This window comes from Platichthys flesus, chromosome 14 (assembly GCF_949316205.1).
Source record: "Platichthys flesus chromosome 14, fPlaFle2.1, whole genome shotgun sequence".
Lineage (NCBI taxonomy): Eukaryota > Metazoa > Chordata > Actinopteri > Pleuronectiformes > Pleuronectidae > Platichthys > Platichthys flesus.
Window position 1 is genome coordinate 7,119,162 of NC_084958.1, and position 17,054 is coordinate 7,136,215.

General features: G+C 38.4%; 1 protein-coding gene across 4 annotated transcripts in view; it reads left to right on the forward strand.

Annotated features, from left to right (window-relative positions):
• The first annotated feature begins 512 nt into the window (after positions 1 to 512).
• LOC133968719 (GRIP and coiled-coil domain-containing protein 2-like) overlaps positions 513 to 17,054 on the forward strand; it is a 28,189-nt gene continuing 11,647 nt past the window's right edge. For 2 of the 4 annotated variants that reach the window (XM_062404900.1, XM_062404904.1), the window contains exons 1-60: positions 513 to 632; positions 731 to 798; positions 902 to 946; positions 1,068 to 1,092; positions 1,291 to 1,359; positions 1,457 to 1,546; positions 1,629 to 1,697; positions 2,051 to 2,140; positions 2,276 to 2,362; positions 2,445 to 2,543; positions 3,361 to 3,426; positions 3,519 to 3,608; positions 3,736 to 3,822; positions 3,918 to 4,001; positions 4,183 to 4,272; positions 4,501 to 4,584; positions 4,841 to 4,894; positions 4,978 to 5,040; positions 5,124 to 5,192; positions 5,308 to 5,391; positions 5,509 to 5,595; positions 6,149 to 6,232; positions 6,306 to 6,374; positions 6,505 to 6,594; positions 6,733 to 6,822; positions 6,895 to 6,984; positions 7,056 to 7,118; positions 7,208 to 7,270; positions 7,832 to 7,900; positions 8,282 to 8,365; positions 8,559 to 8,645; positions 8,811 to 8,894; positions 8,996 to 9,064; positions 9,146 to 9,235; positions 9,338 to 9,427; positions 9,542 to 9,631; positions 9,718 to 9,807; positions 9,895 to 9,975; positions 10,199 to 10,261; positions 11,864 to 11,926; positions 12,009 to 12,113; positions 12,257 to 12,436; positions 12,524 to 12,592; positions 12,710 to 12,793; positions 12,912 to 12,998; positions 13,491 to 13,574; positions 13,630 to 13,716; positions 13,850 to 13,939; positions 14,091 to 14,180; positions 14,253 to 14,342; positions 14,414 to 14,476; positions 14,566 to 14,628; positions 15,187 to 15,255; positions 15,710 to 15,793; positions 15,989 to 16,075; positions 16,211 to 16,294; positions 16,396 to 16,464; positions 16,546 to 16,635; positions 16,738 to 16,827; positions 16,943 to 17,032. In XM_062404900.1, coding sequence (XP_062260884.1) covers positions 557 to 632; positions 731 to 798; positions 902 to 946; positions 1,068 to 1,092; positions 1,291 to 1,359; positions 1,457 to 1,546; positions 1,629 to 1,697; positions 2,051 to 2,140; positions 2,276 to 2,362; positions 2,445 to 2,543; positions 3,361 to 3,426; positions 3,519 to 3,608; positions 3,736 to 3,822; positions 3,918 to 4,001; positions 4,183 to 4,272; positions 4,501 to 4,584; positions 4,841 to 4,894; positions 4,978 to 5,040; positions 5,124 to 5,192; positions 5,308 to 5,391; positions 5,509 to 5,595; positions 6,149 to 6,232; positions 6,306 to 6,374; positions 6,505 to 6,594; positions 6,733 to 6,822; positions 6,895 to 6,984; positions 7,056 to 7,118; positions 7,208 to 7,270; positions 7,832 to 7,900; positions 8,282 to 8,365; positions 8,559 to 8,645; positions 8,811 to 8,894; positions 8,996 to 9,064; positions 9,146 to 9,235; positions 9,338 to 9,427; positions 9,542 to 9,631; positions 9,718 to 9,807; positions 9,895 to 9,975; positions 10,199 to 10,261; positions 11,864 to 11,926; positions 12,009 to 12,113; positions 12,257 to 12,436; positions 12,524 to 12,592; positions 12,710 to 12,793; positions 12,912 to 12,998; positions 13,491 to 13,574; positions 13,630 to 13,716; positions 13,850 to 13,939; positions 14,091 to 14,180; positions 14,253 to 14,342; positions 14,414 to 14,476; positions 14,566 to 14,628; positions 15,187 to 15,255; positions 15,710 to 15,793; positions 15,989 to 16,075; positions 16,211 to 16,294; positions 16,396 to 16,464; positions 16,546 to 16,635; positions 16,738 to 16,827; positions 16,943 to 17,032 — 4,840 coding nt within the window. In that variant the 5' untranslated portion in view covers positions 513 to 556. The remainder of the gene's footprint in view (positions 633 to 730; positions 799 to 901; positions 947 to 1,067; positions 1,093 to 1,290; positions 1,360 to 1,456; positions 1,547 to 1,628; positions 1,698 to 2,050; positions 2,141 to 2,275; positions 2,363 to 2,444; positions 2,544 to 3,360; positions 3,427 to 3,518; positions 3,609 to 3,735; positions 3,823 to 3,917; positions 4,002 to 4,182; positions 4,273 to 4,500; positions 4,585 to 4,840; positions 4,895 to 4,977; positions 5,041 to 5,123; positions 5,193 to 5,307; positions 5,392 to 5,508; positions 5,596 to 6,148; positions 6,233 to 6,305; positions 6,375 to 6,504; positions 6,595 to 6,732; positions 6,823 to 6,894; positions 6,985 to 7,055; positions 7,119 to 7,207; positions 7,271 to 7,831; positions 7,901 to 8,281; positions 8,366 to 8,558; positions 8,646 to 8,810; positions 8,895 to 8,995; positions 9,065 to 9,145; positions 9,236 to 9,337; positions 9,428 to 9,541; positions 9,632 to 9,717; positions 9,808 to 9,894; positions 9,976 to 10,198; positions 10,262 to 11,863; positions 11,927 to 12,008; positions 12,114 to 12,256; positions 12,437 to 12,523; positions 12,593 to 12,709; positions 12,794 to 12,911; positions 12,999 to 13,490; positions 13,575 to 13,629; positions 13,717 to 13,849; positions 13,940 to 14,090; positions 14,181 to 14,252; positions 14,343 to 14,413; positions 14,477 to 14,565; positions 14,629 to 15,186; positions 15,256 to 15,709; positions 15,794 to 15,988; positions 16,076 to 16,210; positions 16,295 to 16,395; positions 16,465 to 16,545; positions 16,636 to 16,737; positions 16,828 to 16,942; positions 17,033 to 17,054) is intronic. The other 2 variants (XM_062404901.1, XM_062404903.1) reach the window with 2 other exon arrangements.

A 17,054-nucleotide genomic window follows, 5' to 3' on the forward strand; every position in this document is an offset into this window, starting at 1 on the left:
GCACATTTAGATCTTGTCTGTAAATTTTAAAGTACACACTGTACAGATTGCTATGCCAACAGAAGAGCACAATATTAGTTTGTTTTATAATTAGTATTCTGAGCTGCTATTAAAACGCTCACTTTCATCAAACGTGCTGGCCAACTTTCAACCTCCCACTTGCAGAATTTATCATCATAACTTTAGGAATTGTCACATGAACCAAATCTAAGCTCGATGAAAAGCTATATTTAGAAACATTATTTAATTCAACAAAGCATTTCTCTTTAATTTGTACTGTTTCAATCAATATCTCATGTAAGGTGACTGTAATCAAGTTTGTATCATAGTTGTCCTTTTTCCTATAAAAACCCTTTTTTGTTTGTGCTGGCACCACTGGCTGGTTGCTGACCTTAGCTCGATGTTTGCTGATGATAAACTGGACAATTCCCACAAATGCAACTCCCATTTTTGAAAGCCAACACCATTCCTGGCATTGATCAAAGATACGCAGTGATATAAAGGTTTTGAACTGCTGATGGAAGGAAACGTTTTATGAAAGAAGACACCAAGTGCAATGGCAGGAGGCTCTCACCTAGTTTGGCTTCCCCTGCTTCTCTCAGGTGTCTTTGAAGCTTCTGACAGCAGATATGGTAAGGGACATCATTATTCCATTTGTACTACTATTGGTTGGTGAACAACAAATAGAACAAATACATTAAGTTGATTGTTTATGTTGATTTTTTCTCAGTTCATACGGATATGAACAAAACATTTATCAGCAATGCCGATGTGGCTTCTTTCCTTGGCAAGATCCCAGTAAGTCCACAAAACTGGGATTCATCAAATTAATTACATTCATGTCACAGTTTGCATAAAGTTTAATAGTTATATTCAACGTTTTCTACCTGTTTAACTTCAGATAACATTACCGGAAGGAATTAATCCTGACAATATACATTTCACAGTAAGTCAGTAGCACTTTTCATGGTGTCTTTTGTTGTACTTGTAGTAACTCATAGAACATTTTTTTGATCGCCTCCTCTTATATTTATTTAAGTAATCAATCATGTTTTCTTCTCTTTCAGTCAGTGAACATAGCAAGCTGTACTGGTGAGTGGTTCTTCATACCCATGTAGTACCTAATAATAGGTGCATGTCAAACAAATAAAACAGCAAATTATTATTGGCTTGAGATTGGTGGTCGCCGTGGGTTCGTACATTGCAGTGATCATAACCATGACCAATGACCATTTAGCTTCTCAGCCCCACTTATCATTTAAATTTGACTATCATTCTCTTGGTTCTCAGATATGGAGGAACAGATTAATTTGCTGAACAAGCAGCTTAAGGAGGCAACATTCCACAGCAGCCAACAAGGCAAGTATTCAGTCTTTTAGAACTCTGTGTTATGAATAAGGGCTAGAAGGATTTTACTGTCTCCCTGATACACGCTGCCCTCTTCATACTCTGTCAGACGAAGAAGCCTTTGGGTTGAGGATGGACGTCAGGCTGCTGAAGAAGCAGCTTGCTACATGCAGTTCATCCGCCTCAACTGTTACTGGCCGTAAGTAAGCTGCACTTCATATACAGTTCATGGTATATGTGGAGATGATACGACTCAAATGCATCTCTCATTCCACTGACAGCTTATCAAACCCAGCTATACGATCAAATGAAACTGCTGCTGGAGACGTCTGACAGTGATGCTTTTCTGAGTGAGTACCTGAATAAAGCCACACATTTTTCTCGAACCCAATTCGCTTGATTTTTTAAAAAAAATACTTGAAACTAGGTGGAAGAGTGAGGTACAGGCCAGGAAAGAGGCCATTCCCTTTTGGAGCAGATTCAGACTGATCTAGGACTTTGTTTTACAACTACTTTGATTGATCGATGTTTGATATCTATGTAAACTTTTTCAAGAAATATTACATTGATATTTTGGGGAAAAGAAATATGCAGAGGAGTGCTATCTAAGTATGTATAATTTGATGTAGGTCAATCTATTGTTCCTTAGTACCTGTCACAGTTTCTTTTCAACTTTTTATCAAATCTTTTTTTTTTTTTCTAGATCTAAAAGTCATTGCACTAACCAGGGAGGTAACAGGATTACAGAGGAGGATCGAACTGGCTGCTAATTCTACTGAAACTGAAATCATGGGTGAGCGTTGTTTTATTGTGTTGCTATGATATTATTTCGCTTGCGCTCCGGTATCGCTGCTTGATAGATTTAAAGCCGTTCCTGTGAGGAGTTTTTATGTGACTGATTTTATTATGTCTCATTTGTAACTTGTAGGGCTACGCAATGAGCTGCAAGTGAAGATGAAGGATCTCCACGCTAAGAAGCAGCAAATGGAAAGACGTTTCTCAAACTCAGAACTCAGTAGGCGCATTTGTTTTTTAATAATTTGCACGACATGGAGCAGCTGAGCAGAGGTGACTGATCCGTCTCTGTTTGTGTTCAGTTCTTCAGATCATCTCACTGCAAAATCAGATCTGGGATTTAAGAGTTGAAGAGTTGAGAAGAGGAGAAACTGTTCTTCAGCAGGACAGTAGAATTGCTGGTAAAGTCAAAGTGAAATATTTGCATGTTAAGCTACGTCAATAGCCCACCAATGGTTCAGTACATTTCTTTTGTATGTAAAATAGCAAGTGGAATTCTTTGAAAATAAAACACAGGGTTGTTCAGTTCAATACACTGGTTAGTGGTAAGACGATTAACAGTGGATAATGTTAGCATCATGTTTTGTAACCATATTGTGTCACTAAACTATTTAGAGTAATAGGCTGAATAGGTTTTGGCTAAATTCAGCTGAGTTTTGCAGTTCAAGAGCGTAGACTTTAAATAAATAAAATGACTGCTCCCAAGTGAAGCAAAATCATCTCCATCACCACCTGGTGGCTGGCTGCAGTATAGTTCAGAAACCCTGCTCCACCATGTCAGCGGCTGGGTCATGGACCAAAGTAAGAGGTCAAATATCACCAAAGTTAACCATCAAAGTTGGTTTCTTCCATTTTTCTTATTCTTATCATATTCATGTCTGTTTAAGTTCTTCCTTTTTTCAGTTAAGGTTCGTTTTAATTATTTATTTGATGCTATAAAACGGGATGAAACACCAGCTGAGCGTATGTATCAGTGGTATCTTGTAACCTGCATAAATGTGCAATATGGCGTCTTTCCTATCTGGGATATTTAAGCTTTACTTAGGCATAGAAGGAGGAAATGGAATGTAATCCATCCTTGTGTACAGTCTGTGTTTAAGAATAGTTTAGCATTTAACACAATCATGTAGTTCTCATTTGTTGCCATCAGTGACTGAAGTCTCACAGTCTTATTTTAACTTAATGTCACTTTTTGTTTCACCACTTTCACTTCATCAGCTCTACAGAAACAACTGGAGATGAAGCTCAGGGATCTGCGACAACAAGGAGATGCCAGTTCAGACTGTTAGTATCTGCTATAATTTCCTATATCATTAACATTATTAACTAACCAGGATCTCACATTTCCTGACACACATTCTGTGCATTGCCCATAGTGCTGGAGTTCATATCTGTGCACAGTGGGATTGCCCTGATACAGAGACTCATCAATGTCCACATTGCGAAATCCAGAGCTAATTATGCTGGTGAGTCCCAAACACTTGTATCCTGAGATCTCATTGTTTTATAGGTACATTGTAGATTTTGTTTAATCTCTACATTAGATTTTTTTTTTTCAACCTCATAATGGCTTTATTCTTGTTACTTTTTCAGATTACCAGATGCAAATGAAACAAAAGAATGAGCTCCTGACAAAGAAGATTTTACGCTTGAATCGTGAGGAGAGTAACAAAGAACTAAGTGAGAAGCTTTCTTCGCTAACAAAATAGAATATCATTATTGTTGCTGGTGTGTTTAGTGCTGCATTAATTTGACTTCTCTTTATTTTTCTCTAGCAAGGGAAATTTTGAGTCTGCAGGATGAACTGGCGATTCTCACACAGATGATGTCCGACGCCAAAACTGATCATAGACTTACAAGTGAGTAAGCTCTATAAAAATTAATTAACATTCGTTGAGTAAATTTAAGTAAGTGATTACCCTATATAATAATCATATAGGGTAATAATAATGAGCAAGATAAACTATAATAACAATTACAGTTACTAATTATTAATAATAAAGTCAGCAAAAATATAAATACAGATTTTTTTCATCCAAGGCCTGAGAGTTATTCTGGAACAGGGGAACAGACAAAAAGGACACTTACAGAAAAAACTATTGGAGACGGATTTTAGAGAGGCTCAACTGAGTAAGTACAAGTTTGGAAAAGAGTCAAAATGATCTCTGCAATATTTATTATAACTTTGAAGCTTAAGAATGAAAATCCCCCAAAATACTGTGATTACCACCCTGTTATTTTTTCAGAAATCTTGGTTATAGTGTATAGCCAAAAGTAAAAATAAACTATAAACAGCATTTGTTCTCAAAAAGATGAAGTACTATTCATTTATTTAATATTATTTTTAACTTTGAACAGTCATGAAGATCATCGACATGATGAGAGAGGTGAGAGATCAGCAGAGGGATGGGCAACAGCAGTCAACATCAACAAGCCAAACCAGTGAGTCCTCCTTTATTAGTCCTATAGGAAATGGACATGAAATTAATCAAACAATATAATATGAAATGACATATGTAATATATTGTATAAAAACAGCTATCATTGCTTTTCAGTGTTTACTGTAAAGACTATCCATTAATAGTTACATGATATTAGTTACAAATAAGGAAACACACGTGTCAGTGGTTACTTTGGTGATTTTTTAACTTTCTCCCTAACATCAAAAGCGTGACTGCACATTATGTTTTTTAAACAGCTGTTCTGACCCAGCTTCGAAGGGAATATGCAAAATCTCAGGCTGACATAAAGGGTGAGCTTTCTTTTTATTCATCTACATAAAACATTTTGAATCAGAGTTTTTCATGACGCGACTCTTTCTTTTCCAAATGTCAGAGCTGCAGCGGCTGGTGCAAGAGAAGAGTGAAAAATGCTCTGGACGTGAGGAGAGATACTCACGTGAGCTACAAGATATTTGTTAAAACCTGAGTTGATTCACGATTTTAGTTTTAGGTCTGATTTGATGTGTCTGTTTCTGTCAGACTTAAAGACTGAATTTGAACAGAAGATTGCAGAACTCAATAGAACTGGAGACTCCAGAGCAGCAATCAGTGAGTAAACTGACCCCAGTTTCCATGAGAGCCGATCCCTGCTCGGTTTTCGAATCTGATCGTTTCAGAACCACAGAGGAGGAAGTGATTTTTACTGTGTTTTTTTCTGTGTCAGTTTTGAATGTGATAAACCTGCATGGTGAGCTGACAGCTCTGATGAAATCGATCTCGATCACAAAACACCCAGACAGGCTCAGAGGTGGGTAACATTAGTCAACGGTCAAGATGCTACTTAGAGAAAATGGTTTGATGTTTCTACCCACGTTCATTTTTCTGCCTCCTTAAATGATCTCTGCTTCTCTGTGTCCTCTCACAGATCTGTACAGGCAAGTGGAGGAGAAAGAAGAGGAATTTCACGCCAAGACGGCAGACATGAAGAGATTGATTGCCAACCACAACCTAAGTAAGTACACTGTGATCATCTGGGTGCAGAGAGCAGCCTCACTGGACATCTTAGACCTTTTGTGTCGTTTAAAAAAAATGCCTCAATACAAGATCTAAACAAAGAGAGCAAGTTAGCTTCAGGTAAAGTTTTAGAATTGATGACAAGATGTTGTTGCCAAATTTTAAGGCCTGTTCAGGACTTGTACCATAGCACGTTTCAGGTCTTTTGACACCATTTATGCAGTCCATAACATCAGTGAAGGCCCTACTCGCAATTACACTTAGGAGGAGCGCCCGTTCTTTGGAACAATCTCCCAAAGGAGATCCATCTGGAAAATCCTTATCCTCTTTTAAATCTCTCATAAAAGACACTTTATCAATTATTTGAATCACTTACCAAGGTTTGATTTAATTTGTTTTTACTCTTTTCTTATCTGTAACATTTTTGTTGTAGCTTATGATTGTTTCAGAAATACATGTGTTTTGAAAGGTGATGTATCAATCAAGTTTATTATTTACTCTTAAACTAATACTGTCAAAGATTCTAATCACTGCATGTCTGTCTGTCACAGTTCTGTCAATCAATCAGCTGCAGCAGGAAATCTGGGACCTGCAGGAAAGGGGGCTCAATGAAATGACAAGCAACGAGGAAAGAGGTTAGTCTATTTTATAAACTAGTTAAATCACAAATGATCCAAATATAATCCACAGTTAATACTTCTTTCCCAGAGTTGCAAACCAGAGTAGATGGCCTCATCAGGGAAATAAACAACAAAGGCGATGGAAGCATCAAACTGAGTGAGTGTCAAATCAATGAAAGGTTCACATATGAGTTGTGCTTTCTTTCTTTGGTCCTGGTCTCTGTTATATCCTGGGGATACTTTGTTAGTACATTGTGAGTTAAGCCATATTCTGTGTTGTTGTTCAGTGCTGAAAATCATGACGCTGCAGAGTCAGGTGAAGCATCTGCAGAAACAGCTTTTAGACCACCACACAGTCAAAAACGTCACGGTAGCCCGTAAGTATTTTCCAAAACCCAATCAATTGACCAATAACCCACCTGATACCAATGTTAACTGTAAAACTATCATTATTATATCCGGATATCGTGCATTTAACAAAGACATTTATTTGAACCTCTTTGTGTTTGCCTCAGAGCTTGAAAAGGATCTTTCTACCAAAGAGAAGGAGCTGAAGAAATCCATTGATGAGCTGACCTTGGAGAATCAGGCCAACGCCCAATTGAGTGAGTAAAGAAGGAACATGGTGTTTCCATCCATGACTGTGGAAATCAACATTTGATCTGTCTGTTCCTCAGTTGTGACCATCACTGATCTCAACAACCGTCTCAGAAAACTACAACAAGAAACGCAAAGCGGGGGCCTAATAACTTCTGCAACAATTACTAGTGGGTGACTCAATTGTCTTTGACTAAACTGCAACCTCTGCTGAAGCTGAAGCATACGTTACCTTTTCTAGAGCTAAAGAAGCAACTGAAGATAAAAGAAGAGGAGCACCTTCGGGATCAGGTTGAGATTACAGGTGCGTTCACTGCACTTTAAATGTACGTTTCTACAACAAGAAGTAAAAAAGACCACTGATTTAAACATGAATGGTATTTTGAACTATAGCTCTGCAGAATGAACTGAACCAGACGACGGCACAGTGTTCCAGCTTTGGGAAGAAAATCCAAGGTGAGGGAGACCTATTGACTTTGTGTCCTTCTTGGTCCGCACTGACTGAAAAATGGGTCCATTAGGACTCTGGTGCAAGATGTATAGGTATTCGACAATATCATCTGCATGCTGTCTTATGAACTGGGCTGTAGTATAGGCAGTGAATTGCTCATTATTTTGTGATTGTGGCTTAAAACTTAGTGAATAACAAGAAGAGAGTGCTACCCTGGAGAATCGCCGAGACGGAAAATCTTACTGAACGTATAGTAACAGCAAAACTACAGCCATGACATGTAGATCAAGAAACGTATCTTGGCAACCACTTTATTAGGAAACCCAGAGAGTGGATACCCTGCCATGTTAAAGATAGTAAAAAAAATCCTGCATCAGCTCCCATAATCAAATCTGCTACCAGATTAATTATTTTTCTTTTTGCCCCAATCTTCTACCAAGTGTCAGTAAAGTCAGTTCAGTAGTTTTTGCAGAATTTAAGTGTTTTGTTGTCATCCTATGTCAACTAGCTTTTACCCCAACAACTTGTTTTGGAGTTCTGTCAGTTGTCTTGATGTGTTTCTGTAGAGCTGCAGACTGATCTGGATGAGAAGCTGAAGAAACTTCAGACTGAATCGGACAGCGTCACTTCACTTGGTAAGAGATGGAGCTTTGTTGCTGCTTTGCTCCGTCACATGTGAGTGGAGGTCCAGTTTGTTTGACAGGTTATAGGTGTGAGAATACATGAGTCTGGTTCCTATGAAGACATTTAAACATGGACAAACTCAAGCCTGACAGATTTTCTCAGATGCAACTACACATTTGGTCTCTGTTCACAAATAATCATACTGTCTTTGCTTTTCATTACAAAATTACAGTAGTATTTACCAAGCCCTTCACAATTCTTTTTTTTTTTGGTAGCTTGGTCATGTGAAAAATATTTGTCAAAAAACAGATCTTGGTCTGTGAGCAGAGTAGATAATGGATTTAGTTACCACAGTTCCTGATTTAAACAGTTCTTTAACATGGTGCTTTCAGCTCTTCAAGTTTCTACAATAACCCTGCAACAGGAGGAGTTAAAGAGACAACTCCAAAACACTGATTCTGAAGCCAAGATACAAGGTTGGTGTCTTTGTCATTTTAATTATTCATTCAGGAATGCACAAATTATGGCAATGTCAAAGTAAAATATAGATATATATGTTTAAAATTATAACTATGCAGCTAGTAACAGGTCAAATAATTAAAAATTATAATATTGAAGCAAGTGGAACAGAAGTTGTAATGTAAATATTTGATTGTCTTTCCTCTGCAGAGCTTCAAAAACAAATACAGGAAAAGAACAACAAGTTGGCCGAAAAAACAGAGGAGCTGAAAGCAAGAAGTGCTCAACCCGAAAGATGTGAGTGGGACAAAACAAATAGATTGATCTTTCATATTTGAAAAGATTCACCACCTAATTAAAGCAGCAAGCTTTTAAACGTAGATATTGTCAATTTAGGAAATTTAACGTGCAAAAATAGGGTGTTCATTTCATGTTGGATTAATGATGCCTCTTGTCTTTCAGTTCTCCATATTATCTCAGTACAAACAAAGATATCAGAGTTAGTGAAAACGGCAGCAAACAACACAGATTACAGTAAAATTAGAGGTGAGTGACAGAAACACTTCTCCATAAGAACTCCAGGCCTACGGCCATTAAGAAGGAAATGATTTAAGAAAATAAACACAATACATTTTTCTTGTCTAAAGCACTCCAGGATTATTTGAACGAACTGATCGAAGGAATTCAAGATGAAAGCAATGAAAATACCCAACTGCGTGAGTGAAATGGTGCTGCCATTGCTGATCCTGGTCTTTTGTATCTGGTGAATTTATCTAATTCAAACGGTCCTCCTATAGTCTTTAAGGTTTTGACTCTTCAAGAGGAAGTAGCACGACTGAAGAAGCAGGAAAACAGTCAGTCAGAAGCTCAGTTCAAGAAAATTAAAGGTGGGAAGCTGCAGGAAATCCTCACGTTTATTCCATATTGTTTTTCCTACAATTTGATAATTGAATGATTAAATGATAAAAATCTAATTTTCTCTCTTCAAGATCTGGAGAACGAATTGGAGGACATCAGAAGTCAGATAGCAGAAAAGACTCTTTTGCTGGACTCCAGGGATTTGAACTTTTCTAATCAGTGTGAGTGTTTTGATCAGTTTTGGTTAGAAACAAATAGAACAAGGAGGAGACTGATTAATTACCTGCAGAAAACTGTAAAAAAAACGCTGAAACAAGCTTTTATTTTTTGTAAAGCGGCTCAAATTATGGAACTTCACCAAAAAATCAAACCACTGGAAGATGAAATATCAGACCTCAAAAGCCAACATGCTGAGAACGTTGCAGGTAAGCAATCAAAGGTTACATTGTAACATGTAAAAAACAAATGAAGGCAAATTGTTCGATTGTATGATTTTGTGTTTCATTTTCAGAGCTTCAAGCGAGACTGAGTTTGACAAAGAGACAACTGCAAGACAGCGAACTTCGACTCAAGGATGCAGACGCAAAGAACTTTAAATCGAGTATGACAGCTCCTCAGTCGCGAATGCTTCTCGTCGTGTTGTGTGTTTCCTTTAAGCACAAAATAATATCGTGTCTTTGTCTGCTAGTGATGGATATCATTGATCTGAGGGATCAGCTGACAAAGGCTCAGAAACAGGCATCAAAAGCTGTTGGAAAAAATATTAATGGTTTGTCCATCTGTTATTTTCCTATGATGGCCTTCTGTTGTCGTCACACAATTTGCCTTGCTAGAATGGCTGTTATACATACATGTATTCATATTCATACCAGCACCTAATGACTGAATCCTCTCTATGTTTTCCTAAACAAACATTTGGCAACCTTCCTCTTCTATCTGGAATCTTCATGGTTTTTCTTGCCATTGTGCTTATTTTTTGGCATCTTTCTCAGTATTGGAACAACAACTTCAAACACAACAAAGAGAGAATAAAAAACTGGAAAACTCAAACAGAGGTGAGTAATGCACTCAAATTTGCCTTTTATTCAGATCAATGTTACACATGTTGTTTTTCATGGCTCTGCGCTGGCGAACGCCGTGGCTGGAAGCCCCCATGTTTTCTGGTCATCCATTCAAACAAAATATATAAGCAAAGCCTGGAGGGAATTTCACCACATCTGGCACACAGTAGTGTTTGAAGTGACTTTAAGGGTGAAGTGAGGCTAAATAAAACCGAGCTGAACCGATCCCCAAAAAGACACACATAAAGCCAATACATGTCATTCCAATCTTCAAATGCTTCTTTCACTATCAAAATGATATACAAAGTAAAGACTGTGCATGTGTAAATATTTGTAAATGTTTAGAGTTGAAGCTCAAAGCTCCACCACCACCCCAGACACATCATATACAGAAATTTTGACATTCTAATCTTCAAACAATCCTTTAACATGACTGAACTTTTGCAGAAAGGTTCTGTCATGTGGTGTCACTAAGGGGTGTCTGACCATGGTGTCAGTAATACATGTCATGATTTCAGCGGGCCTCTGATCAGTTCAGGGCCCCAGTTAATTGCCCACTTTACCTACTTTGCTGCAATGAATGCCCCTGCTGACTCAAACACTGACTTGGAGTCAAGAATGAACTGATTTCAAGTTTTGCTGGGTGGGGGTCAAATGTCAAGGTGACCACACAAAGCACATTTCGTGCTGTTTGAAATGTTTATTGCAGCTGGAAAGCTTAGTCAGAGTCACTTCCCCTGATATGATTACTTGGCTATAATGATGAGGGATGAGCAAATATCTTTAAGCCCTTGTTTGAGCCTATTGGTGGATGCTGGTTGGTGGAGGGGGTGAATCACACAGGCAGCGATACTGACGTAGGGCAACAGAAGCTTTGACAAGCAATGGGAGACCTGGGAAATATGTGCAGCTTAAATAGGCTGCCAAATAGGGAGGGTGTGTATATTGAAGATTGTGGAGAGTGAGGCCTGTCACATGATTAGAGCAGCGCAGCCCGGGTGTGCTGCATGGACCTGCTCACAAGCATCGCGCCACTTTTAGCCAAAACTCAAAAATGTACATGCTTACATATGGCACATTTTTATTCAAATGTCTAACAGGATGAAAGAGATTGAGTGATGACGTTTTTAAATCCAAATAGTGAAAAGATCAACTTCACTGTGACGTCACAGCCTTCTGCTTAAACACTTTTCTGAATGTTATTCAATTCAGGAACAGATGGGGAGATTGTGCTCATATTTCCTGCTACTTGACTTGTTTGTCGAGACATACAGTTATGTTTTCTGTATGGATTAAACAAATAAATTACATGAAATGTTAATCACCCGTGTGTAGAGGTGATGGATGGTGGATTAGGTCACCTTTAGGCAGATCCACTCCTGCTGCTTCCCACGCTTACCTTAGTATTTATATAAAACTGAGCTAAGCAGCAGCATCTTCCTATTTACTGTATCAGACGGGTGTTTATCTTCTCATCTATATCTCAGCAAGAAAGGGATGAAGTGCATTCATCAAGATGTTGCCTTTGTCCTTTACATTTGTAACTTTAGTTGCTGTTTAATGTGTGTCTCTTTTTCATCACCCTCCATCTTAAAGACTTAAAACAAACGTTGAAAGAACTGAAGATGTGCTGCAACGATCAGAACACCCTCTGTGAAGGTGAGAGCCTCGATATGTGTCTGTCCTTAGGATCCCATCTGTCGTTTTGAGTTGTTGTTGAAGTGAATATTTGATCCAACAGAGCGACAGACACAACTGCAGGTGTGCCAGCAGGATATGGATCGTCTGGAGCAACAGCTGCAAGAGAGGGATGCCCACCTCAAACAGCTGCAGCAGGAAAATCTGAGTAAGTTTGCCTCTGTGCACAGAATAAGCAAATTCATTCAGGATGTTCAAAGTTAAAAGTTAACCTAAAGCAGCAGTTTGCATTGTGCTGTCCAGAAATCTTGAGATCCAGTGTGCTGTTTGACGTTGTTTTTTAACCAACAGTCTTAGAGGACCAACTACAACAGTCCCAGCAGAAGGTTAAAGACCTACAGCAGCAGCTGCCTGCGAAGGACGCCATGCTGAACCAGCTGCAACAGGAGCTAGAAGAGAAGGCCACAGAGAATAAGAGGATGCAGGACAAATGCAGCAGTATTGGCTCTGGATATGAAGAGAGATACTCACGTGAGCTACATGATATCAGTTAAAACCTGAGTTGATTCACGATTTTAGTTTTAGGTCTGATTTATTTGATGTGTCTGTTTCTGTCAGAATTAAAATCTGAATTTGAACAGAAGATTGCAAAACTCAATAGAACTGGAAACTCCAAAGCGGCAATCAGTGAGTAAACTGTCCCCAGTTTCCATGAGAGATGTCCCCTGCTCGGTTTTCGAATCTGATCGTTTAAGAACCACAGAGGAGGAAGTGATTTTTTTACTGTGTTTTTTTCTTTGTCAGTTTTGAATGTGATAAACCTGCATGATGAGCGGACAACTCTGAGGGATTTGATCTCAACGACAAAACACCCAGACAGGCTCAGAGGTGGGTAACATTAGTCAACAGTCAAGATGCTACTTAGAGAAAATGGTTTGATGTTTCTGCCCAACGTTCATTTTTCTGCCTCTTTAAATGATCTCCGCTTCTCTGTGTTCTCTCACAGATCTGCAGAGGCAGCTGGAGGAGAAGGAAGAGGAATTAAACTCAAAGACTGCAGACATGAAGAGATTGATTGCCAACCCCAACCTAAGTAAGTACACTGTGATCATCTGGGTGCAGAGAGCAGCCTCACTGGACATCTTAGACCTTTTTTGTGGCTCTCCTCGCAATTACACATAGGAGGAGCTCCCACTCTTTGGAATAATCTCCCAAAGGAGATCCATCTAGAAAAATCCTTATCCTCATTTAAATCTCTCTTAAAAGACACTTTATCAATAATTTTGGCTTGTTCTGATCGAATCTATTATTTATGACTTAACAATGTTTTTTGTTTTTTTTTAAATCACTCTTTTCTTATCTGGCAAATTTTCTTATTTTGTTTTTGTGCTCTAATTTTGTAGCTTATGATTGTTTCAAAAATATTCCCATTGTTTCAATGATTTTTCCGATTTGAACTTGTAAAGCACCTTATACATGTGTTTTGAAAGGTGCTGTATCAATCAAGTTTATTATTTACTGTCAAAATAATACTGTCTGAGATCTCAAAACTGATTTCTAATCACTGCAAATCTGTCTGTCACAGTTCTGTCAATCATTGAGCTGCAGCAGGAAATCTGGGACCTGCAGCAAAGGGGGATCAATGGAACCACAAGGAACAAGGAAAGAGGTTAGTCTATTTTATAAACTAGTTAAATCACAAATTATCCAAATATAATCCACAGTTAATACTTCTTTCCCAGAGTTGCAAACCACAGTAGATGGCCTCATCAGGGAAATAAACAACAAAGGCGATGGAAGCATCAAACTGAGTGAGTGTCAAATCAATGAAAGGTTCACATGTGAGTTGTGCTTTCTTTCTTTGGTCCTGGTCTCTGTTATATCCTGGGGATACTTTGTTAGTACATTGTGAGTTAAGCCATATTCTGCTGTGTTGTTGTTCAGTGCTGAAAATCATAACGCTGCAGAGTCAGGTGAAGCATCTGCAGAAACAGCTTTTAGACCACCACACCGTAAAAGACGCTACGGTAGCCCGTAAGTATCTCCATTAAATGTTTTTCCAAAACCCAATCAATGACCCATAACCCACCTGATACCAATGTTACCTGTAAAACTATCATTATTATATCCGGATATCGTGCATTTAACAAAGACATTTATTTGAACCTCTTTGTGTTTGCCTCAGAGCTTGAAAAGGATCTTTCTACCAAAGAGAAGGAGCTGAAGAAATCCATTGATGAGCTGACCGTGGAGAATCAGGCCAACGCCCAATTGAGTGAGTAAAGAAGGAACATGGTGTTTCCATCCATGACTGTGGAAATCAACATTCGATCTGTCTGTTCCTCAGTTGTGACCATCACTGATCTCAACAACCGTCTCAGAAAACTACAACAAGAAACGCAAAGCGGGGGCCAAACAACTTCTGCAACAATTACTAGTGGGTGACTCAATTGTCTTTGACTAAACTGCAACCTCTTCTGAAGCTGAAGCATACGTTGCCTTTTCTAGAGCTAAAGAAGCAACTGAAGATAAAAGAAGAGGAGCACCTTCGGGATCAGGTTGAGATTACAGGTGCGTTCACTGCACTTTAAATGTACGTTTCTACAACAAGAAGTAAAAAAGACCACTGATTTAAACATGAATGGTATTTTGAACTATAGCTCTGCAGAATGAACTGAACCAGACGACGGCACAGTGTTCCAGCTTTGGGAAGAAAATCCAAGGTGAGGGAGACCTATTGACTTTGTGTCCTTCTTGGTCCGCGCTGACTGAAAAATGGGTCCATTAGGACTCTGGTGCAAGATGTATAGGTATTCGACAATATCATCTGCATGCTGTCTTATGAACTGGGCTGTAGTATAGGCAGTGAATTGCTCATTATTTTGTGATTGTGGCTTAAAACTTAGTGAATAACAAGAAGAGAGTGCTACCCTGGAGAATCGCCGAGACGGAAAATCTTACTGAACGTATAGTGACAGCAAAACTACAGCCATGACATGTAGATCAAGAAACGTATCTTGGCAACCACTTTGTTAGGAAACCCAGAGAGTGGATACCCTGCCATGTTAAAGATAGTAAAAAGAATCCTGCATCAGCTCCCTTAATCAAATCTGCTTCCAGATTAATTATCTTTGTTCTTCCAAGTATCAGTAAAATCGGTTCAGTAGTTTTAGCAGAATCCTACTTCCAGTCAGATTAACAACAATGAAGATAGTGTTTTGTTGTCATCCTGTAACAACTTGTTTTGGAGTTCTGTCAGTTGTCTTGATGTGTTTCTGTAGAGCTGCAGACTGAGCTTGATGAGAAGCTGAAGAAACTTCAGAATGAATCGGACAGCGTCACTTCACTTGGTAAGAGATGGAGCTTTGTTGCTGCTTTGCTCCGTCACATGTGAGTGGAGGTCCAGTTTGTTTGACAGGTTATAGGTGTGAGAATACATGAGTCTGGTTCCTATGAAGACATTTAAACATGGACAAACTCAAGCCTGACAGATTTTCTCAGATGCAACTACACATTTGGTCTCTGTTCACAAATAATCATACTGTCTTTGCTTTGCATTACAAAATTACAGTAGAATTTACCAAGCCCTTCACAATTCATTTTTTTTAACATCTGGTAGCTTGGTCATGTGGAAAATATTTGTTAAAAAAAACAGATCTTGGTCTGTGAGCGGAGTAGATAATGGATTGATATGAACACAGTTGGTTGATGTACATGACAAGTTTTAAAGATGAGGAAAAACTTTAAACACTTTTAGTTTACACAGTTCCTGAGTTAAACAGTTCTTTAACATGGTGTTTTCAGCTCTTCAAGTTTCTACAATAACCCTGCAACAGGAGGAGTTAAAGAGACAACTCCAAAACACTGATTCTGAACCCAAGATACAAGGTTGGTGTCTTTGTCATTTTAATTATTCAGGTCAATGAATGCACAAATTATGGCACTGTCAAAGTAAAATATGAATATATATGTTTGAAATGATGATCGTGCTGCTATTAACTGGTAAAATAATTAAAAAGTATCACATTGAAGCAGGTGAAGCAGAAGATGACATTTTAATATTTTAATGTCTTTCCTCTGCAGAGCTTCAAAAACAAATAGAGGAAAAGAACAACAAGTTGGCCGAAAAAACAGAGGAGCTGAAAGCAAGAAGCGCTCAACCCCAAAGATGTGAGTGGGACAAAACAAATATATTGATCTTTCATATTTGAAAAGATTCACCACCTAATTAAAGCAGCAGGCTTTTAACCGTAGATATTGTCAATTTAGGAAATGTTTCATTTCATGTTGCCTCTTGTCTTTCAGTTCTCCATATTATCTCAGTACAAACAGAGATAGTAAAGTTAGTGAACATGGCAGCAAACAACACAGATTACAGTAAAATTAGAGGTGAGTGACAGAAACACTTCTCCATAAGAACTCCAGGCCTATGGCCATTAAGAAGGAAATTAATCAAGAAAATAAACACAATAAATTTTTCTTGTCTAAAGCACTCCAGGGCCAGTTGAATGATCTGATCGATGGAATTCAAGACGAAAACAATGAAAATACCCAACTGCGTGAGTGAAATGGTGCTGCCATTGCTGATCCTGGTCTTTTGCATCTGGTGAATTTATCTAATTCAAACGGTCCTCCTTTAGTCTTTAAGGTTTTGACTCTTCAAGAGGAAGTAGCACGACTGAAGAAGCAGGAAAACAGTCAGTCAGAATCTCAGTTCAAGAAAATTAAAGGTGGGAATCTACAGGAAATCCTCAGGTTTATTCCATATTGTTTTTCCTACAATTTGATAATTGAATGATTAAATGATAAAAATCTAATTTTCTCTCTTCAAGATCTGGAGAACGAATTGGAGGACATCAGAAGTCAGATAGCAGAAAAGACTCTTTTGCTGGACTCCAGGGATTTGAACTTTTCTAATCTGTGTGAGTGTTTTGATCAGTTTTGGTTAGAAACAAATAGAACAAGGAGGAGACTGATTAATTACCTGCAGAAAACTGTAAAAAAACGCTGAAACAAGCTTTTCTTTTTTTTGTAAAGCGGCTCAAATTAGGGAACTTCGCCAAAAAATCAAACCACTGGAAGATGAAATATCAGACCTCAAAAGCCAACATGCTGAGAACTTTGCAGGTAAGCAATCAAAGGTTACATT